This window comes from Cibotium barometz, chromosome 5 (genome assembly GCF_041138505.1).
Source record: "Cibotium barometz isolate CiBa-2024 chromosome 5, ASM4113850v1, whole genome shotgun sequence".
NCBI lineage: Eukaryota > Viridiplantae > Streptophyta > Polypodiopsida > Cyatheales > Cibotiaceae > Cibotium > Cibotium barometz.
This window is the reverse complement of record NC_141050.1, coordinates 13628289-13653648: the sequence shown is the minus strand read 5'-3', so window position 1 is coordinate 13653648 and position 25360 is coordinate 13628289. Positions and strand designations below refer to the sequence as shown.

Sequence of the window (25360 nt, the reverse complement as noted above, 5' to 3'; positions counted from 1 at the left end):
TCTTGGCTAAGCAAGAAACAGACCACAGTGGCCACTTCGTCTTGTGAGGCAGAGTACAGAGCAGCCTACACTACTACTGTTGAGTGTGTTTGGCTGCGTCGTCTTATGACTGATATGGATATTTCAGTGGAGGAGGCTACACCTATCTATACTGATAGTCAGAGTGCCATTGCTGTGGCCAGGAATCCTGTGTTTCATGCTCGCACGAAACACATTGAGATTCACTATCATTTTGTTCGGGAGAGACTCCAGGCAGGAGATATCAGTCTGATCTACTGTCCTACAGATCAAAATGTGGCAGACATCTTCACCAAGGCATTACCACGTCCGAAATTTGAAGCATTCCGCAATGCTTTGAATTTGTTTCCTTTTGGTGGATGATGTACAGTGATCACATATCACTTCAGGGGGGTTTGTTGGGTTTTATGCTGTGTATGCACCCAGAGGAGTGCTAGTGATCATCAGTAGATTACTGGGGCACTTTTTACTTCAGTTAGTGGAGGTTTTTTCCCCCAGTTTAGGTTAGTTTCACTTATATGCAGTTTATAAGTGTTTTGGTCCACCCGGCACATTTATGGCCGGACATGTGAACACTTATCTTTTAGGGTCACTATCATGTGGCTATTGTACTTGATTTTATTCATTGAAGCATATTGGAAGTCGTGCTCTCTCATCTTGGTTTCCACGCTTGCTTGCTTGAACCTGTGTAAACCCTAACCCTTGAGTGCCTTCACTGCGCATGTGGTAGATCCTAGTGTCCCATACCACCAAGATATGCCCAATATATGTTTTACAAATCCATCACTAATCAGTTTGCGGACTCCATAATGTTCCTCAAGGTATAATAAAGCTGCTAGCAATTCCGAAACAACATCCGGCACACAAACGGTATCCTCTCGGAAGAATAAATCAATCGGAGGGATTGATTGATCTCAACATCAGTGATACATTCTTTGCATACGGATCTCTACAAAGTATATGATATGCGCGAGCGTCAAGATCCACTGGCTAACCGAATCTATGTGCCTATGGGTTTCCCACAGTCAAAATGGGAAAAACATAGCAGCTTCACCATACCAATAATGAAACATAGCATTTCACGACATCAATCATAGATCCAATCATAGTTGCAATCAACGAGCAGTAACACTCCAATCATCACAAATCCTTTCCCCCTTCAGTTAACTATTCTTCCCCCTTCCCTATAGTTGATTCAAAGATCAACACTACTCACCTTCGGTTAACTAACACCCCAACGAAATTATAGATGCATCGAGAAACCTACGTGCAGAAGATCCTAGCATCCCATACCACCAAGATATACTCCATATAAGACAACCTTTAGATCCATAAAACCAAGTTGGAGCGATCAATTCCTTCCTAGTCCCAGTCTTGATACAACCAGACTCCTACCTGAATGTCAGTCAACTTTCACGTTAGACACCACATCAATCTGTCTAATACACCATTCCATTACTACCATCTCATTCAATCCTCGGGCTACCATAAGTGCATAGAACTCAAAAGCAACAAAACATGTCAATCCCCAAATGACACTGTAGCTACTCACTAGCACAAATCACAACCATAAATGGCTAGCCAGTCTCAAAATACCACTACCTCAGCTAAGTCCTACACAAGAATATCGTGAAGAGCATAATTAGCTTGCCATTCCAATCAAAGGACCTGTGGACATTTGTCCATATTCAGCATACACTTCACATGCTTCAAGCACATCCTTTGCCAAACTTCTCTTCTCCAATCGTTACGTTCATGAACCCGCTCTACTACTCCTAGGCAACTTTAAATCAAAAAACGAGTACACATACCTTTGAATCTGAGTATGCGTCAAACCCTAGCAGCAAAGGTGGAGGAATACTTGGTTCTCTCGAAACCCTCAAAAAACACAAAATGTTTTGCTTATAGAAACCTTTGCCTGTGCTTTGACGTTGTCCTCTTGCGGTTTAGCCACGCTCTCATACCAACTATTATGCCCATAGATCACCTTAGCATAGGACAAGCATGATTAGCAACCAACTTAAAGGGGTGGGGGCTCACCACCCAACCGTAGGTCTACATCGGCAGACCACCCCCAAGCACAGGGGCTAAGGCTCGGAGTGGACCATGTCCAAGGCCCAGGCATAGGCCTCTGCCATGTGATAGAACGATATAACACAATAGTCCACTCAATAGGCTCACCCACTTATAAATAGCCACTATCGACCTATAAATAGCTAACTCATGGGATATCACAATTAACACCTTAGCCCATGTAATCAGCCTGCTGTGCTAATCTTCAGGGTCCCCTAACCCAAGATTAGGCCGGCTAACCTTGCGGTTAGCAGGCTGCTACTTTCCCCTTAGAGACATCTGCATATGCACAAAGCTCCATAGCATGTGAGCTCACCATACCTGTCTTTGTTTGCTGAGATCGCAGAGTTTTCCAGACTTAGAAACATCCTCCTTCTGGGTAACTTCAGTGCCTATTTTAACGACCCACAACAGAGTGGCCAAATGGCCCTTCTCTGGTGGTCTCACCTGCTGCCCATGTGGTGAAAGCTCCAGCATAGTAGATTACTGAATGGATTCCCTCCCTTAGCCTAGCATATCCATGACTTCATTACCCTCCCCCCCTCTTGGAACTGATCACACCTACCTGACTCTGCCACTTGGCACACCTATGCACAGACCCAATACCATATACCCTATTAACGTCCCTCCAAGACCCCCTAACCCAACCATGTCCAATCTTACCAAGGCCATTCACAATTTCCATAATGATAGAGCTAAGGACAATGAGGGATTATTGGGGGATTACTAGCTGCGCCCATTGCTCATGGATGTGATACCTTAGCTCCTTTGCTAGCTAATAAATTCAACAGCACTCTTTGCCAAGGTTTTCCACCTTCATGATCTAGTAACAACATCAACCCTATCCATAAGGGCAAGGACCCCTTGGACCCATAACTACAAGACCATCATGATTAGTTGCACCTTATGTGTACTTACTTTTACTAACCCAATCTTTACCGTGTGTCCAATGGCCCAGGCCAAGCTGACGAGAGGATATGCTGCATTGGCCGTCCTTGAGAGACACCGCTTCCAAGCACACTTCTAGGAACCCAACACTAGGGTGGTTGTTCACTTCAGCAACTCCAACTCATCTTGGAGCAAAAGAGTGGAGGAATGTTGAGAGGCTTCCGATTTTGATATTTTTGTTTGTGATTCTGTCACGATTGTGACTTAATCTCTCTTAATTACCCTTAATTATCTCTAATTACTCTTAATCATTGTAAGGGCACCAATGAAGGGTCACACCTTGTCACATGGGTCATCACCAAAGGACACGTCTCTTCAAAGGGACACATCTCTATGTCCAAAGGACATAACTATTCATTCAAGAGTCACACCCTTTCATCACGGATGTGCCTCTTCATTTGCATCTCTTTAGGCCCTATTTAACAAGGCCTCGTGTCTCAATGCAAACACATAGCTTTCTGCTCTAAGCATCTTGCTTTTCAGTGTTAAGTTTTTTTTAATAATGTCTTAAATCACTAATAGACTAAGAAGTCCTCACAGATTGAGAGTAAACCCTCTGTACCACACTACATACTAGAAGAGTTTGGAGCACCACCCTTGGTGGTAGATGTACTCTTTTGGACGGTGGCCTCCACACACAGCATCTACACCATGGACGCACAAAGACTCCCACGCGAGTTGCATTGGAGTCACCTTGGAGACTGGCAAGACCAGGACATGACAAAGCATAGTACGCCAGAGTCTGCTGATTTTTCTCGCACAAACCTCATACGAATCATTTGCCACCCTTCCTGTACACCTTTAATGCTTCATTTCTCCATGTCACCTATCAAGAGGTAAACTGCCTCATTTTCGACAACCTTTTCTGTCTACATACCCACACCACATAGCTTGCACCTTCAGAGCTATCCTTGAAGATGCAGTTCTCTATGGCTTCATCCGGAGACCTAGATACCCACACACACACACACACACACACGTCTCATGCCATGCGGATTGTGATTAGGCAGATCAAATTTCATCCCCACCACCTCAAAGTGAAGATTGTGCACCTAGGAGGTCGAGATGAAGGAGCATTATATCTAAGGGTGCTCAGTGTATTGTGAGGTCCAAAATGATTTCACTACCTCTTTCGACGAGAGGGATTTGGCCCATTTGAAATAGTAGACCCCTAGTGTTGTGTTTTTCGTTGATACATTATCTCTATTGCCTCTTTATGGATTAGGGCTCACAATTCGGTCAACCCTAACCTTGAGTCTAAACCTTATTGGTAAGGTGAAGTCGGAGACTATGGTATGGTCAATCCCTGTTTTAGATATTACCATCAACTCTAGGCTCTGAATGTATGCTGATTCTTCAAAATTGTTGTTAAATCACTTCCACATCGTGAAAATCTTCCTCTATTGAGGAAACCCTCTCCTTCTTGGTGATCTTTTCCATCTTCAAACTTGGCTTCTTCCTTTAAGTGTTGAATTATTTGCTTGGGATCATCTTCCAGAAATGGAGTCATCATCTGCAAATCAATCTGCATGTGAGCTATAAAAATGGCCTACATCATCTCCAAATTCGTCTTCATTCCACTAAATTCTGTATCTAGAGTTAAACTGTTCCAGATTGGTAATAGCTATCTAAAGCTTGCTCTCATGCCAATGCCACATAGTGGAGAGAAACCTGTTGTGATACCAATGTCAAGGTACAAGGAGAAATTAGCTTTGGTACCAATGCCACACAGTGGAGAGAGAAACCTATTCTGATACCACTAAAGAACCTTGGTTCTTTCAATGACCTTGGAGACAAAATCGGAAAAATTCAGAAAAGAGGAAGCGAGGAAAGAGAATGACACACTCGATTTTCTTGACCTAACTTACTCTATATTATTGAACTAAAGAAAGTATGACATATTTACAAAGAATCCTACTAAATCTCTTGAAAACTTAATTGCATACTATGCTAACTATGAATACAGCACAAACCCCTCATGTAATCCTCTCTCAACGGCTGAAATCTCCTACAATAGGAAGCCTTAGATTAATTTGCATTAATGGCTTATGTTCCACGGGTGAATACTAGGATACCCAATTCTTCATGACTAGATCTTCTCTTCCTTGGCTGTTTGTAGAAGACAAGCAGAATAGGAGAGAGGGGTCTTGTTTAAGGCAAACTCAGTTGCCCAACTAGTTGGCTAACTTTGCAATAAAGTGCATTAGTTGCATCAACTTGTGTATTGCAGTGATTACATTCAAGCATACCCTCTTTTGTCCTTTTATAGGTTATGGCTCACGACATGGTTGATTCTTTTGCTAAACCCTAATCCTAACCGTAAACCTGATTAGTAGCTTAGCATGACACATGCATCCAATGAATGAGGATAATTCATGTGACTCTCACAGAGCCTACCCATCAAGGTCCTTGGAATGCTGATATAACCAGCAGAGCTCTCACAAAGAATCCATAAGACGTCAATTGTGAGGTGCAGAAGACTCATAAGAGCAAGCTCTGAAACTCGGGGTGGATGATGGATGGATAGGACTCCGTACAACTTACGAATCCCTCTAAGGACCCACTATGAAATGATTCTCAAGGGCCATGTTTGATTACATGGGAGAGGAAAAGTACCATCACTACACTTCGGACATAAGCATCACCTACAAAGTCTCATTTGCTTAACAACCCACAATTTGACAAAGCTAGAGCCATAAGATGCAGTTTGCAAAGGGGTTTGGAGACTGAATGCTCAGCTTTTGCTACTATTCCCATATGCATTCCCCAAATCCTTGAAAAAATGGTTGGCATCCATGCTGACTGACTGAGAACTACTCAATGGACCAGACAATACACGGTTGTTCCTTTTTCATTTACTCGTTTGTATAGACAAATACAGTTTCCACCTATTTTCATTTCCATTGTGCTTTTATGTTATAGGGGATGCCCTATGCATCTCACATCACAGACTTTTAACACAAATTGTATCATCATTAGTCTCATGGGCCATTCATCCCCCAAAGGTGTTAGTACCCCCTCTCCCTCATGATATTCATGGACACAAAAAAGAATATTGTGTCTACACACTGGCCAAGTGGTGAGCACCACACAGACAATACTAGTCTCTTTCTTCCCAGATATCGGTCAGCACACTGCACAGGACACGTGAAATGGACACTCTCCAGACTGTCATGTCAGAACCAAACTAGCACCAGAAGGGACCAAGACCAAGGAGGCATCGTTCTGCACACATCAGCTACAGATTCGAGATCTCTTTGATAGATACATGAGAGATTCTGTTTTTAAACCCATGAAAGATGGGATCGTCTCTCTCAGACCACATGTGCACGCACACAAGCACATAATTGCTAAGGTTATTCTGCATGCACCACAGGAAATGTTTGCTGTAAAAGCAAGGGCAGTTCATAAACAGTGTGCCTTGAGGCCTACAACATCATTTGAAACTAAGAATGGAAAGCTGCAACACCACTGGCAATTGCCTACAAGGGGAAAAAAGAAGCGTGACAAAGCATTTGGTGTGGGCAAGCATGCAAGTGTGGCAAAGCATTACGTGGGGAGAAGCATGCAAAACAACCTGAGTTTGCTGCCAAATTCCTCTGGCAAAGTTCTTCAAAGTTGTTTGCAATCGATCTTATATCCTCAATCGATGCCTTTGTTTCTTTATAGTCAGCTAAAAGCAATTTCCACTGCACAAAGCAACATACAAAGCTACCTCACAAAAAGCAAAAATCACAGCAATAAGAAGCGCACAGGAGCAGCCACAAACCACCCAATCAAGGTTGTATCCATTGAACCAATTGTGGTTGATAGAAATTGCATCCTCCTGTCAAATATTTTTTAAAAATTATTGTCACTAAACGTCTCAAATTCAAGAAGACCTATAACACTAAGAGTGTTTACGAACATCTCCCCTGCCCATAGGCCTGGTAGGGTGTGGACAGGGAAGATCCCCCAACGGGCAGGTGAGATCTCTCCCTTTTCACCGCAGGGGGTTAGGTCTGTAAAGAACTTAAAACAAAAGAGGGAACTCAATCTTACAAGGTTTGTCACTTGATGATACCATCCACTTGGAACAAAAAGGATCTGTCCTCTTTCTTGTGTGCATTCTACCCAGCCTGCCAGGTGGAAATTTGGGAATTCTTTGACTGATATATCTCCATAAATATTGTATACTGTGCTTCTCATGTATCTGCAGTAGCACATCAGAATAACTATGACGGAATTATTTCTTGAAAAATACAACTAAACCATTTGAAAGGTTTAGAAACCTGCAGTATAGATCATGAGCTGGTAAACACAATCAAAGCTTTCACAAATGCTAGAAAATCTGGGCCTCCTACCTGTCGTAGATAAGGTGAGTTTCTGAAGAAGGCAGAAGATGCCAAAGTTTCCTCCCACATACATTACCCGACCAGCTATATGACCTAAATACATCTGCATGCAGAGGCGTCCATGTTCCTGCAACTTGAACAACACATTGGATCAACAAATGTAAAATGATGTGCAGTTTTTTAAATTACGAATTAGAAATGCAATCCATGCAAACTACCCCATGCTCACGGTTCTCTCTATAACCATCTTTCCTCCCTTTATAAGGGTAACAGTATCACTTGATCTCATCCTCTCTAGCCCTAGCCTAGTAAGTCAACATAAATCTACGGGAAGCAGAGATGCATGTGGCATCACTTCCTGCCTATGTTGAAACAGGAGTAGTGGAGGCACCCCTCTGCAACATCTAGAATCTAGATAAAATATGGTGTGGTTGATGTGACTACAATACTTTGAATTTGCAAGAAATAAATGGTAAACTGAAAATTATATCCAGCAAGGCCGAGCTCACTCAGGGCCCAGGCTCCCATTGCAAGGGATGGTGCCTGGTGCTCCTATGCGGAGGACTGGCCCTGAAAATGCTCCCATTGGCAGCACAACATGTGGATGAGGTCTGGCTGAAAAGCTGTAATAGGTACTTCACTGTACTCCAAGCCTTAATAAACAAAACAGTCTTCGCTGTTGTTCTCCTCCATATCTGCAAGTACTTTTGATGAAGACCCTGAAGATCTTCCACTTTTCGCTGAGTTATGGGGCTGGTTCTGGGCTGGAAACCGCTGCCAAATGCTTTTCAACAAGCCGTTTAAAGGGATCTTGTAGCGGGCTGAAGGCTAGAATGGGGGCTGAATGAAAAAGAAGGAAAAATATGATCCCTTTATAGGGATCCCCCCCCCCCCAAAAGAAAAAAGTCTGATTGGCTTGGGAAAACCTCCACTTTTCCCTGTTCACACACCCAGTCTATAGAACCATTGCGCCTATGTGCTAGGGTTTTCCATAGGTAGAAAGAAGATTGCAGCAGAATCACACATACAGCACACACGAGTCCTAAACTACTGCTCTATACTATGTACAAGAGAGAAGTAATACAATCAAAATTCAAGTACAAGATGTAGTTGAGAATGAAGACATCAATTCACAGCCCTGAGACCTACTGTACACTCCTAGCTAGCACTTTGCCTACAGAGAAACGCTATGTGAAGTTCAACACTAAGGAAAGCACATGAATATGACGATTTGGCTACGCATGTATATTTATATGCACCCAGGTCTGGTCTAGGGCTGCTTTTGGGCTGCAAATGTGCTCTGAAAAGGCACTAGATTGCCCGTCATAGTCCATACTGAATTTTACCCCTTCAATGCTGCTTCGTCTACTCCCAGCCTGGCATTCTCACAGGCCTTTGCCTCTGGGCACTGAAAACTTCCCATCATAGGTGTGCACCTACTCTACCTAGTGCATCCATACCTGCTTATACATTCAACAGCCTTGTCCCTTTCATCAAATAGATCTCACAATGGCCTCCCTTTCCTAGACTTCCCTCGACAGTGCACCAATTGACATGGGACATGCATATGACAGCTGATGCTTGTGACAGGCATGCCAAGGTAACACTGGAGCTTGGCCGCTGCTGAAATAGTCCAAGGAGTCCATTGACATTTTCTATTCTCACTTCTTGCTCTATGTATATTTTCAGTTTTGTGCTTTACAGTAATTTAAAGAATTATGCTTTCATTAGTGCTACTCTAATAGTAATGAAGGGTGGTCTTGCTTTCCAATGTGCATTTCAGGAGCATAGCACATGCTTGGGCCTATGCTAGACCGATTCTTTACAAACCCTAACCATAATTGTAGCATGCAATAGGTTGACCGTTGTAACACACAACAAAGCCATCTTTAAACCTGTGAGTTTCTGATTTGCTTGTATTACTTTGGAGAACATTGTACAATGATGTGAATGATGGCTGTGGACTGCCAAAACGTAAGGACGAGGAAGACCGACCACAGGCTGAACCATATGCTCACCCAATAGCACTGTGGAAGACTCTATGAAGCCACTTATGCAAGTCCAGAACTGCTGAGGATCTACACGCATGCTGGCTGAAGATGAGAGGATCTTCTATGCTGCCTAGGGATGAAGCACGGGGTGCTTGAAGGCTGATTGTATGCTCTTAAAAAACCCGGAGACTTTAGGCATACATACTCACTGTTTGTTGGTTGAACTTCTATGAAATGAGATGATTTATGCAAGGGACCTATGGGCTGCTTATATAGTACCACATGCTGCTGGTCAGTTATCATCTGCTGCTGTCAGCCTGTAGAAAAGTCCCACGACTCATGAAAAATAGGCATTTAATGCTGCACATTATTTCACACCTGCTGAGTGCTTCTATTGTTGCTGGCCGACTGTTGTTTAAATGATGTTTATGCTGGCCGATTGGGTGTTTAGGGCTTGCCTCTGATACTTGGCAGCCTACACAAGGCTGAGTCATGCCTTGCATGTCCCATGGGCTGGCCCACACTGCTATACCTCTACATACCTTTATATGCTTGGTTTAATGCATTCCAATGGACTGACTTATATGCCCTATCCTCAGGTGACTTATATGCTTGTTCTCCAAGTGGGCTAAGGGATTGACCCTGACACCTAAGGCTAAGAGATTGACCTACGTAGCTTGTGCCCGACATGTCCCGGATTGGGGTTCACAATAAGGCCACAGCATATGACAAATATTCCTAAAAAGGATATTAATGATGTATAATGTTAAATTGACTTATATGCTTGTTCTCCAAGTGGGCTAAGGGATTGACCCTGACACCTAAGGCTAAGAGATTGACCTACGTAGCTTGTGCCCGACATGTCCCGGACTGGGGTTCACAATAAGGCCACAGCATACAACAAATATTCCTAAAAAGGATATTAATGATGTATAATGTTACATTGACTTATATGCTTGTTCTCCAAGTGGGCTAAGGGATTGACCCTGACACCTAAGGCTAAGAGATTGACCTACGTAGCTTGTGCCCGACATGTCCCGGACTGGGGTTCACAATAAGGCCACAGCATACGACAAATATTCCTAAAAAGGATATTAATGAATGTTGGACCAATGTATCACATAGCACCACAAGGCAAGGTGCATGTGACATTCCCTCCTACTTAGCTTGGTCGCAGGTTCATGGCTTCCAAGTAGTCCTACAATATCTATGGGTACTCCTAGAAGAACTCTTCATCTAGCCATATGGCTTCATAAGTGCCTCGGTCCTTGAACTTCGTGTAGAATTGTCTTTGTTTGCGACCGGAACCATGCTTCCATTTGTGGAGGAGAATCTGCTTGGGTTTGATCACATCCGCTTTGTCAACCATCTCATGATGTTGCTCATCTAAGATCACCTAGCTGGTCCAACATAGGGCTTCAACCAAGAAACATGGAAGAAGTTGTGCATAGTCCAACATTCTAGTGCTTGAGCTTCAAGAAGACATCACTGATCTTTTCGATGTTCAGAAAAGGGCCAAAGCTTCGAAGTGAGAGCTTGGGACAATGCTTGTCCACTCGCTTCAATCTCTACTTGATGATCATGAGATACTATTACACCCAATCCCCTTCTTTGTAGTTGCCATCTCTTCTAGATTGTTGGCTTGCCTAGTGCATGCTTCTTGAGCTTTGATGAGGCGCTTCTTTATTGACTCCATGATTTCTGAAAATGTTTCTCTGGTCTTGTTGGCCTCCAAGGAAGGTGACACCATCCTCGTAAGAAGTGACGAGAAACGACGGCCAAAGGCTACCTCATAAGGAGTCTCACCAATACTAGATGAGTATCGTTTAGGTTGCCTATACCAAAGGAAGATAATGCTACCACTTTGACCACTGATCATGGCAATACGACTTGAGAACATTATATATTTCTGTCTGGCCATCTGTCTATGGATGGAATGCATTGGACAACTGCAACTTGGTCCCAAAGTTGTCGAATAATGTTAATGCTCTCCAAAAAAGTGAAATAAACTTGGAATCCCTATGAGATGTAATTGTCCTTGGCAAACCACATACAGGGTACCAAAGGTGAAGAAACAAGCGAGTGATATCTTCTACTGAGGCCGTTTGCTTGCACAAAATGAGCATGCAAAACTTACTGAATCGGTCAACAATTGTCATGCATTGTGTGTTCCTGGATCCAAATGTTGTTGGAAGGGGTCCTACCAAATCCATGCTAATATCTTAGAAAGGCCCTTCTGGAACTAGCAAAGGTTGTAGCAACCCAGCCTACTTCGTATGAGACACCGTAACCTTTGGCAAATCTAACATGATTGGACATGCTGATAGACATCCCTTCTCATTTTTGGCGAATAAAATGAACACTAACTTCTCCAATGTAATATTTGATACCACAATGACCTCCAACAAGAGAGTCATGGACATCATGAAGAATTGCTTGTCGTTTCTCCCTTAGTATGCATAGCTGGTTCTTGTAGAACAACCAACCATCCTGGATGGTATAGTGACCCGGTTCAAACTCAAGGACTAATCTATACTAAGTCCTAAATTCCAAAGAATCCTCATATTGTGCCTACTGTCTAAATCCTTTCCTTGTATTTCGAGCATAGTGGACTCTTACAGTCTCTAATCGGTGCCTTTGCGAGTATTGGCAACGGAGTTATTTTTGCTAGGGATGTATTGAATCACACCTCCAAACTGCTGGAAAATCCGACTCTGCCTGGCTTGTCTTTCACTCCATTGGGCACTAGGCATGGTTTGCACCTATTTAAGTGTTCGAAGATCCATCTTAATTGTGAATTCCAGTAACATGCAGAAGATCTCAGAGTCTTCTTTTAGCCCTAAGTACTGCATAGGAACTCTTCATGCAAGAATAATCAACACAAACAAAGAGAGAAAAGAGAGATGGATGTGTTTTCAATATATTATATAGTACACAAAGATAGTACAAATTATGTGGCCTTTAACTCTCCAAAAGGAGACATAAAGCCTAATCTACACCTCAAGGGTCCTAGGAATCCATGACTTGACTCCATGTGGGAGAGAGATGAATAACAATGAACAATGTCGTGCCTTTTTATAGGCCCTTGGCAACTAGGCCATCTAGCCCACTACTGTCGGCCAGCTCTAGTGGACACAAAAACACATTAAAACTGCTGACCTTAGAGGTAAACCTCTTGCAATGCCTGCCCGACCTGATCCTATCCACAAAGCTTCCTTTTGGTGCTGTTAGAGGCTGCTACTGCCCAAATCCTATTGTTTATATGTTGCCTAATCAGGGATTAGCTTTGGATCAGCCATGTCCCATGAAATCCCCTCCTGCTAAACTTGATGATGGGATTCCAACCTTTGACCTTGGATGACTGTCAGGGGAGTGGACTTGGGGTGTGATCCTACAGATAGGGAGGGGATTCCGAGTACCCCATTTTTCGCATACACCACACGGCTTGGCCGTCGGATCCAGATGCCTGAGGTCGAGGGCACTCCGACAACTGCACGACACTGGCAGCCTCAAGGCCTCTCACTGTGCTTTGGCTCTGGGACAATTTTTGACCTCGGAAGATCACCCTCTTTTTGTGGTTGCTGGCACATAGGAGTTTAGCGGTTGGCACGTGGTTGGCCATTGGCGGTAGACCAGCAGCATGTCCGAGATGTGGCCATCCTCAGGAGTCTCAATGACATTGTCTTTGGGATTGCCCGAAGGACGGATTCTCCGCATCTTCACTATGGACAAGGCCTCTTCCCGTACTATTACATGGAGCACTGTCGCTTGGGCCACTGAGGCCAAGTGCCAAAGATGGGAAATGTGTAGCAGCATTGCCGCATGGCACATCTAGAGAGCTCGATGCAGCAAAGTCATCGAAGGCACCCACACTCCGCTTGCGAAGTCCATCAAGAGCATCTGGCTCGACATCATTCATACCCTCCACGACCAGTGGGGAGAGCTTCAGGGACCAGGGTGGTTCTAACCGTATGCAAAAACATCGGGAAGCCTTTCTGAGGCTCTGGCGACCTAGTCCTTTTCTCACAAATAGAGGTGGTGAGCCCACTTGGCACTACAGACCACCCGTGTGGTTATTTCCTCCCCCACCCCTGAGATAGCCTTCTCCTCATAGGGCGGCCACCCGGAGGAAAAGTGCATCCTTCCTTCCCTATTTGTTCTTTGATCCTCGCTCTGCACATGGAGGTGAGTTTGTATCTAGCCTTTTGAGGGTGTTTTTTGTTAACTAATAGGAGGATCTTGTTTCCAGAAAAAAAAAAAGGGTCCCATCCATGATCTGACTCCATATGGGAGAGAGATAAACAACAATGAACAATGTCATGCCTTTTTATAGGCCCTTGGCAACCACACCATCTCCAATGGACTCGCCAACCTGATCTTGGTCCACAAAGCTGCCTTTCGGTGCCTGTTAGAGGCTGCTACTGCCCAAATCCTATTGTTTATCTATTGCCTAATTAGGGATTAACTTTGGATCAGCCATGTCCACGTGTGTGCGCATGACAATTCCCTCCCATAAAGGAAAGTTTTTCGATGCTTAAGAGCCGTCATCACCCCCAGTAACTCTGTCATATACTGATTAGTTCTTCTCTGCGTCATTCAATTTTCAGCTATAATAAGCTATTCGGCACCCTTCCTACTCGAGGACAGCTCCTATGATTAAATTACTAGAATCTGTAATCACCTCAAAAGGATCATCCCATAAAGCCAACTTGAGAAACGAAGACTCGGAGGCAACTTTCTTCATTGCATGGGATGCCTCGAGTGCTTTGCCCATAACGGAAACCTTCTGATGATGCATCTTCATGGCCTTGAGCAAGTCTGTAAGAGGTGCTGTAAGGTTGAAAAATTTGTCCATGTGGGAACTGTATGCTTGACAGACACCTACAAAAGCGTGGATCTCCTGAGCATTCTTGGAAACGTCCCATTTGAGAACTGCCCTTACTTTTTCCGGGTCAAGGCTAATCTCGTCTGTGCTGATGACATATCCCAAATAGTGGATTTTCACGACTCCAAACTCGCTCTTCTTTGCATTGATATAGAGCTCATTGTCTTGCAAGACCTTTTCAACATCATGTTGGGTATTCAGAGCTTCGTATGTGTGCGTGCCCATCTCCTATGTCCACTCTGTGTGTCCAGCACTGTGTATGTGTTTAGGTGTGAAACACTTTACATGTGAGTAAGTGTGTTTATGTGTGTGAACCCACTCCTATGGGTGGGTAAGATAAGTGTGCATTCAATGTTGGTCTATGAGATAGATGGACCTCTAGTCCTATGTATTGACCATCACATTATTGTTAAAATATGTTCTTACTGTGTGAGATTATAAGTTCTTTATATTGAGTTAATTATTGCTCATTAGTTCTTAATTAATCATGACTTATAGATTTGCTCCTCCTTGGATCCCGTGGTATCAGCGCCTCCTAGGCTAGGCTCATTAGCAAGTGTTTAGGATAAAATTAGTGAGATTAGTTAGTGCTAGAATTCGCTTTCTCTACTTAATTAAGAGCATGAGCCAAAACCACCCGTACCAAGTAACAAGCGTAGAAAGTAAAGCGGCCTGAGTAGCAACAAGCCTCTCATTGTGGGTGCACATAAAGTAGCACCACATCATAAGTAGCTCCAAGACTAGCAAGCAAAGAAAGAAACCAACTCGATAAACCAATCTCCTGCAATAGTAAAGCGGCAAGCCTTGAATGGCCTAGATCAGAACAGGGGCAACCTCTCTAAGCAAAAGCAAAGTGTGAAGAGGTCCACCACAACAACAAAGTAGAGATTGATAAAGGAAGGCGATATTTACATCTTTGACGGGAACAGATAGAGTGGGTGAGAGAGCAGAGAGCAAGCGGCGCATCCACAATAGCATGCACTTGTGAAGTAGCTCCCGTTAGCAACGAGCAATAGCGAAGAGAGAGAGAGAGGACCAATACCTCCGTGCATGAGAGAGAGTATCAAACTAGGGAGAGAGAAAGAAAGATCAGGTTTTTTTTTTAAACTAAAGCCAAATAAACCCTGAAGGTTATTAATCTTAGTGGTTTAAAAATGAGTGTAAAAAAGTCTTTAGATTTAAAGGTTCACATGGGCTTCATGCATTTTTATTATTATGCTTCATTATGGGCTCCCACGACATATTCTTCATTGTCTTCTACATCGGCTTTTGGGACATTATCTTTGCACGGCCCCAAACCGCAGTACCATGGAAACGATGCCACAAAAAGGGCAACATCACCGGCATCGAGGGGGGAATCTACCTCGAAATTTTTTGTGTTAAATTTTTATGTGTGTGCATCAAGGGTTCTCTGCTCGGGATGTCCCCCAAAATCTGAAAAATAATTTGTGTGTGTGTTTTTCTCTTATATGTTTGTAATGCTCCTTTATTCCGGTTTACCCCTGTTTAAAGCGGGAGGGGGGGGGGGTTGGGTGTGTTGATATTGTGATTGAAACCAATGTAGGACATGGACCTGTTGAGGACAAGCTATGTGAACCTCTGAGCCATATATGCTAAGCCTCCAAGCCATACCAGTGTTGAGCCTCTGAGCCTATTGAGGCCAAGCTCACTAGCCTCTGAGCCAAGTTACATGAGCCTCTAAGACTGCAACTAGAACAAGCCAAGTTCATACCAAAGTTGGAGCATGTGTATTCATGCCTAGTGAAAGTTCCTCATCACACTTTCACCTTCGCTCCGAAGGAAGGTGAAACCCATCCCGTCAAGTGGGAAAGACTACGTTGGACACCCACACGCGTAATAGCACAACTTAATACCACAATTTGAAATGGACAACTTAATCACAACTTGAAATTGAAATGAAATGAAATGGAGGACACCAGCACTGAGGCCGGAACGGGCCGACCCCCCCCCCTCAATATATGATATATTTATTGGGAGTATTCAACAAATACAATGCTCCATGGGTTCCAAGAACCAGATGATGTCCATGTACATATGAATACAGTACCAAATAAATAGGTTCGAAGTAGATGCTCGAAGCAGAACGACCACTAGCGTGGTCCAATCTCTACGGTCCTGTGCCTTCACTGGACTCCGCGGAGAGCGCTCAACTGGTGTTCCAGGACCACGCACAAAAAGGCGCTCCCGTACTAACGCCTGGCTATCTCAGCACCTTTGGACCGAGGTTCTCCAATAGCTTGGACTACCCGGCACCGAACGGGTGTTGGCCGTAAAGGGAGTCGGGAATCCCTTATCAGATTTATCACAAAGTACTTTATTCAAATCTGAAAATTCACTTACTTGTAGCTTGCATATGGAAAACCGATACCCGAGGTATTTGTGTGCATTTACTTGAGTGAGACACCGACACACAGCAGCCTGTCGAGGAGGTTGAGAAGGAGCTTCCTGTGTAGAGGGTGTAGCCACCGTAGGAACACAGCTACCAAACCGTGGACAGTCGTCTACTGGAGCGTAGCCTGCTGATGATGGACAGCAGCTTATAGAACCGCCTGGCTGCAGTGGAGAAGGGGCAGCCTCACACAGCCTGTAGAGAAGTGGTGAAAGAGGCACCCAATCGCTTGCAATGGACAGGCGCAGCTGCCAGCTGTTTGGGAACAGAAGCGTAGGTTGAAGCACAGCCGCTTGGGAGATGGTGAAAAAGAGCCGTCTGAAGATGGGGAAACAGCCGGCCGGCTGCTGTGCACAGCCACCTGCCCCTACTGTGTAGTGGGCAGCCTGCAGGAAGACACGCGCAGTGCTTGCTGGAGATAAGAATTGCCTGGCTGCTTAAGGTGGGGGCAGCCGCCTGTTGAATAGGCAGAGCAGCCTGCAGGTAAAACAGGTGCAGCCACCTGTATGAGAGGCAGTCGCCTATTGGAGAAGGGAGCGCAGCCTGTCAGCAGCCGGGTACAGAAGTGCAGAAGAAGCAGTTTGCTCGTGTACATGCGCAGCCTGAAGGAGCGAAGAGATGAACGCTCGATTCTCCAAGAAGGGTGAAAAACAATTGCTGATGGTCCACGATGGACGTGGTGGCTTTAATTTGTAAGGTTGAAGTGGAGTAATACCATAGTGATTTGGCTGGCCCCCCCACGATTGCATGTGGGCGGCCAGTTCTATGGGGTGTGGGTAGGTGACCATGTGGCATGCACCCATCCCCACACACACACTTAAGTGGGGCTCCCCACCTTGGCCCCTAAGTGGGTGCCCACTTTTAAGTGAGTGTGAACAAATGACCTTATAAAACAAAGGGTTAAAATATGAAATATTAAAGGGTTAAAATATGAAATATTAGACCAACATGTGCAATATACTTACCACCTTTCACATGCACCAAAACTCGTCAGAAGACAGAGCAGACTTCACGACTCACTGGCAGCGTCCCCGCTCAATAAGTAACACATCAAGCAAGCAAACACAAAAATACAAGTCATGTGAAAATAGTTTCAAACATGCAAAACATGTGTGCATGTGCAAATAGTATCATGGACATATCTCCCGTTCATGGAACAAGTACAAAATATCTGTCGGCACATAAATGGCACGACGTAAAATATAAAACCTGGTCTTCCTATGGAGTGACAATCCCATAGGTAAGACACAGTTCCAGGCACGAGCCTCCCTATGGAGTGACAGTCCCATAGGTAAGACACGGCACGAATACTGGCTCTTCCATGGCGTGACAATCCCATGGGTCGAACACAGTCCAGGTCATACGCCGGTGGCACCAGTCTGGCTCCCGTCCATACGACACCATCCTGCTAACACACGGGTGGCACCAGTCTGGCTCCCGTCCATGTGAGCAAAATACTGACCTCTTCACATGAGACACCGGCCTAGCCTCAAGTGAGCGAGACACAAAAACTGGAGATGGACCAAATGGTCGGCCAATTGGTGACATCCCCTCGGGCTTCTAAAGAGTTGTCCTCAACTGAAAAGCCTCAAGATATGCCTGCAACAACTGTGGGTAATCAACAAAATAGTCCTCATTTACCCACTTGGCATCAATAGGCAAATAATTCTTAAACTTCACAAGGTATCTCCTGGAAAGCTTTCCTGCAGGTAGCTTTCGCTCCTTGTGAAAAACAATCTGTTCTGGCTGGAGGATCTCCTCAAGCTCTTCAATCTCTGGCGGATCTTCTGTGACAGGCTCTTCAGGATCTGGCCCCACATATTTCCGAAATAGACTCACATGAAAAGCATTGTGAATTTTCCAATGACTAGGTAAAGCAAGCCTGCATGACACTTCATTGATCTTTTGAATCACCTTGAAGGGTCTATAATAGCGAGGAGAAAGCTTAGGATATGATCCTTCTCGTCCTGGCCTCTTCCGAAGCCTAGCCTTCTCAAATTTCAGCAAAACCCAATCACCTTCTTTGACTTCCATGTCCCTTCTATGCTTGTCAGCAACCATTTTATGCTTATCTTGAGATCTTGCAATGGTTGTCCGCACCTGACCAAAGGATACATCCAAGTCACGAACATATTCATCAGCTACAAAAATCTCATCCTTTGTACGAAGGATGGGTGGCAATACCACTCTACCATAGATAATCTCAAACGGAGCCTTTCCCGTGGAAGCATGGATTGTATTATTGCAGGCAAATTCAACAAGTGGAAGATACTTCTCCCATGCAGTCTTTTGATCTGCCACATAACACTTCAACAAATCCAACACGGCTGAATTTGCAGCTTCACTTTGGCCCTCTGTTTGGGGATGATAAGCTGATGAAAACTGAAGTTTAGTACCCATATTATCAAATAAAGCCCTCCAAAAGAGGCTCGTAGTCCTGGGATCTCTATCCCCAACAATGGATTTAGGCATACCATGATGCTTAAAAATATTAGCAAGAAAAAGCTTTACCATATGATCAGCTCTAATGGTTTTCTTGACGGATCCATATGTACATGGACATCATCTGGTTCTTGGAACCCATGGAGCATTGTATTTGTTAAATACTCCCAATAAATATATCATATATTGAGGGGGGGGTCGGCCCGTTCCGGCCCCAGTGCTGGTCATTTCAATTTCAAGTTGTAATTAAGTTGTCCATTTCAAATTGTGGTATTAAGTTGTGAAAGGTGACATCAAAGAGGGGGATGACGGAGAGCTGAAATTCAGAAATCCACCTCGTGTAAAGCATGAAGATCCCGCATCTCAAAGGCTGAAGTCTTTTATGCAAAAGGAAGAGGTGACAGTAACCTCTCATCATGCATCTTCTCCACAAGGCACAAAACCTGACAGGTATATGTATGTTAGTGCTCATGGAGGGCATGAAAGTCACATGGTGGATCCGTATTGATTGTTCCTAACTTGCACAAGTCATTCGTAGTTGAAAGTGATGCTTGTGGTGATTGTATCGGAGCTGTCCTAAATCAAGAAGGGCATGCAGTTGCATATGAGAGCCGTCGTTTGCATGATGCTGAGCTTCATATGGATATCTATGAGAAAGAGCTCTTGGCTGTAATTCACGCCTTAAAGATATGGAAACATTATCTTCTTGGGGCTGAATTTGTAGTCAAGACAGATCATCAAAGCTTGAGATACTTTTATCTCAAACAAAGCTTTCAGAGGAGCAGATGAGAATGGCAAATTTTCTTTCCATGTTTCATTTTCAGATTGTGCATACTCCAGGAAAGAAAATGTGGTGGCCGATGCAATATCCAAGAGACCTTATGTAGATGCAGTCTCAGTGGCCTCTCATGGAGACCTATTTGCTATGCGAGATTTGTAGCATTTGGATGCTGATTTTTGCTATATATGGACTGATTTGATGGCTGGTCGTTCACATGCCTCTTATGTTATCAACGAGGGTTATCTTATGAAGGATAATTGCCTATGTGTAGTGAAGGATTTGCGTCCAAAGGTTATGGACGAATGTCACGCTCCACCATATGCTGGTCATAGAGGTATCATGCCTACTACACGCATGATTCAGAGATATTTCTTTTGGCCAAGCATGCGTAAAGACATTGAGGCTTATGTATGTGCTCGTATTACTTGCCAAAAGGTGAAATTTGACAGGCAAAAACCTCCAGGTTTACTTCAACCATTGCCTATTCCCTCGCAACCTTGGGAAAGTATTACTATGGATTTTATCATGGACTTGCCTAGATCCCAGCATGGGAATGATGCTATTTGGACCATTGTGGACAGGTTTAGCAAGCAAGCTCATTTCTTGCCAAATAGGTTCGAAGTAGATGCTCGAAGCAGAACGACCACTAGCGTGGTCCAATCTCTACGGTCATGTGCCTTCACTGGACTCCGCGGAGAGCGCTCAACTGGTGTTCCAGGACCACGCACAAACAGGCAATCCCGTACTAACGCCTGGCTCTCCCGATCTCAACACCTTTGGACCGAGGTTCTCCAATAGCTTGGACTACCCGGCACCGAACAGGTGTTGGCCGTAAAGAGAGTCGGGAATCCCTTATCAGATATCACAAAGTACTTTATTCAAATCTGAAAATTCACTTACTTGTAGCTTGCAGATGGAAAACCGATACCCGAGGTATCTGTGTGCATTTACTTGAGTGAGACACCGACACACAGTAGCCTGTCGAGGAGGTTGAGAAGGAGCTTCCTATGTAGAGGGTGTAGCCACCGTAGGAACACAGCTACCAAACCGTGGACAGTTGTCTACTGGAGCGTAGCCTGCTGATGATGGACAGCAGCTTATAGAACCGCCTGGCTGCAGTGGAGAAGGGGCAGCCTCACACAGCCCGTAGAGAAGTGGTGAAAGAGGCGCCCAATCGCTTGCAATGGACAGGCGCAGCTGCTAGCTGTTTGGGAACAGAAGCGTAGGTTGAAGCACAGCCGCCTGGGAGATGGTGAAAAAGAGCCGTCTGAAGATGGGGAAACAGCCGGCTGGCTGCTGTGCACAGCCACCTGCGGCTACTGTGTAGTGGGCAGCCTGCAGGAAGACACGCGCAGTGCTTGCTGGAGATAAGAATCACCTGGCTGCTTCAGGTGGGGGCAACCGCCTGTTGAATAGGCAGAGCAGCCTGCAGGTAAAACAGGCGCAGCCACCTGTATGAGAGGCAGTCGCCTATTGGAGAAGGGAGCGCAGCCTATCAGCAGCCGGGTACAGAAGTGCAGAAGAAGCAGTTTGCTCGTGTACATGCGCAGCCTGAAGGAGCGAAGAGATGAACGCTCGATTCTCCACGAAGGGTGAAAAACGATTGCTGATGGTCCACGATGGACGTGGTGGCTTTAATTTGTAAGGTTGAAGTGGAGAAATACCATAGTGATTTGGCTGGCCCCCCCACGATTGCATGTGGGCGGCCAGTTCTATGGGGTGTGGGTAGGTGACCATGCACCCACCCCCACACACACACTTAAGTGGGGCTCCCCACCTTGGCCCCTAAGTGGGTGCCCAAAGGGGGTGCCCACTTTTAAGTGTGTGAACAAATGACCTTATAAAACAAAGGGTTAAAATATGAAATATTAAAGGGTTAAAATATGAAATATTAGACCAACATGTGCAATATACTTACCACTTGTTCACATGCACCAAAACTCGTCAGAAGACAGAGCAGACTTCACGACTCATTGGCAAGCGTCCCCGCTCAGTAAGTAACACGTCAAGTAGGCAAACACAAAAATACAAGTCATGCAAAAACAGTTTCAAACATGCAAAACATGTGTGCATGTGCAAATAGTATCATGGACATATCTCCCGTTCATGGAACAAGTACAAAATATCTGTCGGCACATAAATGGCACGACGTAAAATATAAAATCTGGTCTTCCTATGGAGTGACAGTCCCATAGGTAAGACAGTTCCAGGCACGAGCCTCCCGCACATTTGGCGTGCTAGATGCAACGAGACCCCCCTGAATGAGATACCCTTCTCCTCACAAAGCGGCCAGCCGGAGGAAAAGTATCTCTTCCCCTAATGATCATGTGATTCCCACCCTTAAATGAGGCGAGTTTGTATTTAGCCCTTCATGGTTGTATCTAGCCCTTTGTGGCTGTTTTTTCTTTAACTAATAGAAGGATCTTTTTCCCCGGGAAAAAATAAAAATAAAAACATACATGAGATGCTGCAATTTCATATAGAGAGCCTTCTCTTAGGATCAAGATATAGCTAAGACTTAAGTTCTATGCAAATCAGATGGGTGTTCAAGGCTGGTTGAATGGTTTACCTTAAAATCCCTGAGTGATGAGCACCTGTAGAGTGAAAACAAACTTTCCTCTACATTTACTGGAGCATACAAAGTAATTTGGAGTCACCACCTAGTTACTCAAAGTACCAATTTTCTGCTTTCTCTTGAGTGTTGATGAAAAGTATTCTTTCATCTCTTCTTCATGAAAGTGTTTCTCATGAGCCATGCATGTACATGGATAGCTCGGTCTTGATTCTTGTCTCCCAGATATTCATGTAGAGAAATCTTTAACTTGGTGAGAGACTTGTACCAGTAGACTGAAAGAACCATTGTGACTCGATAGTCTTGCTTCTAACCATAATTTCCACTATTCAGGAATGCACTTGTTCTTAAAAAAAGCTGATTGAGCGGAGATGTCCCCAAAAGACAACTGGGCTCACATTAAGTGAGTGCACTGCTCATAATCAGGATAACAAACCCAAAGGACAAAGCTTGCATTAAATCTTGGTCAAGCTCTAGCCACTCTCTCAGATAGTGGGCTCTACTAGCATGGCATGCTAGGGTTTGAGCAAACAAAGAGAGATAAGTGCCTATTTCAACTACATTTTCAGTTAAGAATGTAGCACAAACTTTTGTTTTCATACTTGTACCTTTAGGTCCCATATATACAAAGCGGTAGTCCGAGAAACATGCATCCCTCTCAACTCCACCTTCAGATAAATGTAGTTGGTGATGCTCCAAATAGAAGTTCAACCAATCATCCATGAACAACATTGGCGTGGTATATGGACAATAATCAGGATAGTCCTGCAAGGCAGTTTCAGAAATTACTCAGTATCATACAAATGGTTGGGCACATACTTAATTACAAAATGTTCCTTTTGAGGATGTCTGAATCACTTGTATTCATGCTTTGAGTGTAATGGCATTCAGCTTGCTTAATTTCACTGTGTGCCCACATTCATGTATATACTCACACAATGCGATTATGATCTTTGTTAATACAGTGGCAGTATCTGGAAAGAACAAAAAAAGTCTAGATTCCATCCTTCTCCTTCCATATCTAAAGTATGAGCGTTGAAAGTATGGGTCTACACTGCCCTACTCTGCATCTTGGGATCCACTATCCACCAAGCTTCCCATTCTATTTTGCCCTAGACATTACAATTTGCCATCCTTCCCTGACCAAAGCGGTTGCAAACCAACTTCTGCAACTGCCTAATGCAAGAACAGAAAGAAGGGACATACACCAGCATTTTATTCGCCGTGCATAAGGGAGGTAAGATCCTCCCAAAGTATGTCCAGGACATTTTAATAGTCGAATCGAGTGAGAGCTGCAAGCAGCTCCCTCGAACACTGTTGCCGCCAACCCGCCATCACCAGCCCCCTCCCTCTCCCCCGCCTCCCCCCCCTTCACTTTCTGCACTGCAGCCCCCTCGCATGAGCCCTTCACAGCCCCTGGTCTTCTGCGCCCCCCCAGTCCTCTGCTGCCACCCGCACCCCCCCCCCACCCCCAGGGGCCCTCTGCGCCCCCCTTCTACGCCTCTCACCCCCGCTCTACGCACGCGCCGTGGGCAGGTTGGACCGGTTCCCTCTTGGTTCCATCTCCCTCTGTTCCATAGGACTCCATGGCAGCCGCTCCATCATCCCCGAGCGAGCCAGGCCGCTGTCTCTTGCCTGTCTTTCTCTGATAGCGGACCTCCAGCTCCTAGCACAACAGTTGCATCTTTAGAGGCCTCCACTCTCGTATGCAAGATTGTCGGTAGCCACCCTACGCACAGACAACTCAGAGATCTTCTTCAGGCTAGCCTCCTTGGTGTACTTGCAAAAATCACAGACATTCATCCTTTGGGGCGCGGCTACTACCAGGTTGAGTTTGACTCGCCAGTGGCGTTAGATCAAGTCATGCAGCAGAGCCCCATCGCATTGCGTATGGCCCAAGCCTTCTTTGCGAGGTCGCAGCACGGCTTCGATCCCGCATACGACCCACTGGCTAGCGTTTCAGGCTTTCCCATGGTAGTCTGCTTCCCAGGCCTTAGGAAGGAATACCTTCCTCTTCCCTCAGTGATTGGTCGAGCCATTGGGAGAGTGATGGAATCCCCGCCCCACTACCACTTCTTCCCTCGCACAAGTGGCTGGGATTCCATCCCTTCGCATCAGAATTGCCTCGCCGGAGACAGTGCCTCACGTCATATCCCTTCCTAGCCTTCGGGGAGACCCCATCCTACAAAGAGTGGAGTACTCAAGCCTTCCCGGCCAATGCTTCATTTGTAGGCAGATGGGACACCTCGCTAGAGCTTCCCCTCGCCACCGGTCAAGGAGACCACCCCCAACCCCCCCCGCGGGTCCCAGCTCATATCATCACCATAGAGAGAGAGGCAGGCTCTCAGGTATCTGAGCACCACGACCCGACCGCGGACAACTCTACTGTCAGAGAGTGGCAGACTGTTGGCCCGCGCCAAGGCTGCCAGCTGACTACCAAAGCTAAGCGTCGCCGCCGCACGCGCCAGGCTAGCAGAGTTCGGGAGGATTTGGTTCTATCAAAGAACCGTTTCAAGCATTTATCACAGCACCCACCCGTCGGTGATGGGTCCCCTCCAGTCACTGCGAGGGTCCCACCTCCAGCCCCTTCGGTTTGGTGACCTTTACCCCGCCGAGACTCCTCCTCCAGTTCTCAGAATCCAGTGAGGCCAGCTAGCCCCACCAAAGCTCCGGCAAGCCCTTCCCTACATTCTCTCTCTTTGATGGATCACTACCAGCCACTCCTATCTCTCTTCTCTGCCTCCCCACCCTCACCCCCCCTCCTCATCCTCCATCCTTGCCTCCGACTCTTCCCGTAACAGTCCCCCGTGCCCCGTCCTCTTCCTCTAAGGCCTCGCTCCCCCCTCCCTCCGCCTCTCTTGAGCACTCCCGCCACCATCCGGCAGCGCCGCTCGACCCGAAGCGGA

General features: G+C 45.4%; 1 protein-coding gene across 7 annotated transcripts in view; it reads right to left on the bottom strand.

Moving 5' to 3' along the window:
• LOC147638087 (arginine-specific demethylase JMJ20-like) overlaps nucleotides 1–25360 on the bottom strand; it is a 46890-nt gene that overhangs the window by 14817 nt on the left and 6713 nt on the right. For 4 of the 7 annotated variants that reach the window (XM_086797974.1, XM_086797980.1, XM_086797977.1 and 1 more), the window contains exons 3-7: nucleotides 23063–23219; nucleotides 7383–7506; nucleotides 7081–7231; nucleotides 6809–6865; nucleotides 6617–6728 (exon numbers count right to left, since the gene is read on the bottom strand). In XM_086797974.1, coding sequence (XP_086654100.1) covers nucleotides 6617–6728; nucleotides 6809–6865; nucleotides 7081–7231; nucleotides 7383–7506; nucleotides 23063–23219 — 601 coding nt within the window. The remainder of the gene's footprint in view (nucleotides 1–6616; nucleotides 6729–6808; nucleotides 6866–7080; nucleotides 7232–7382; nucleotides 7507–23062; nucleotides 23220–25360) is intronic. The other 3 variants (XM_086797975.1, XM_086797979.1, XM_086797976.1) reach the window with 2 other exon arrangements.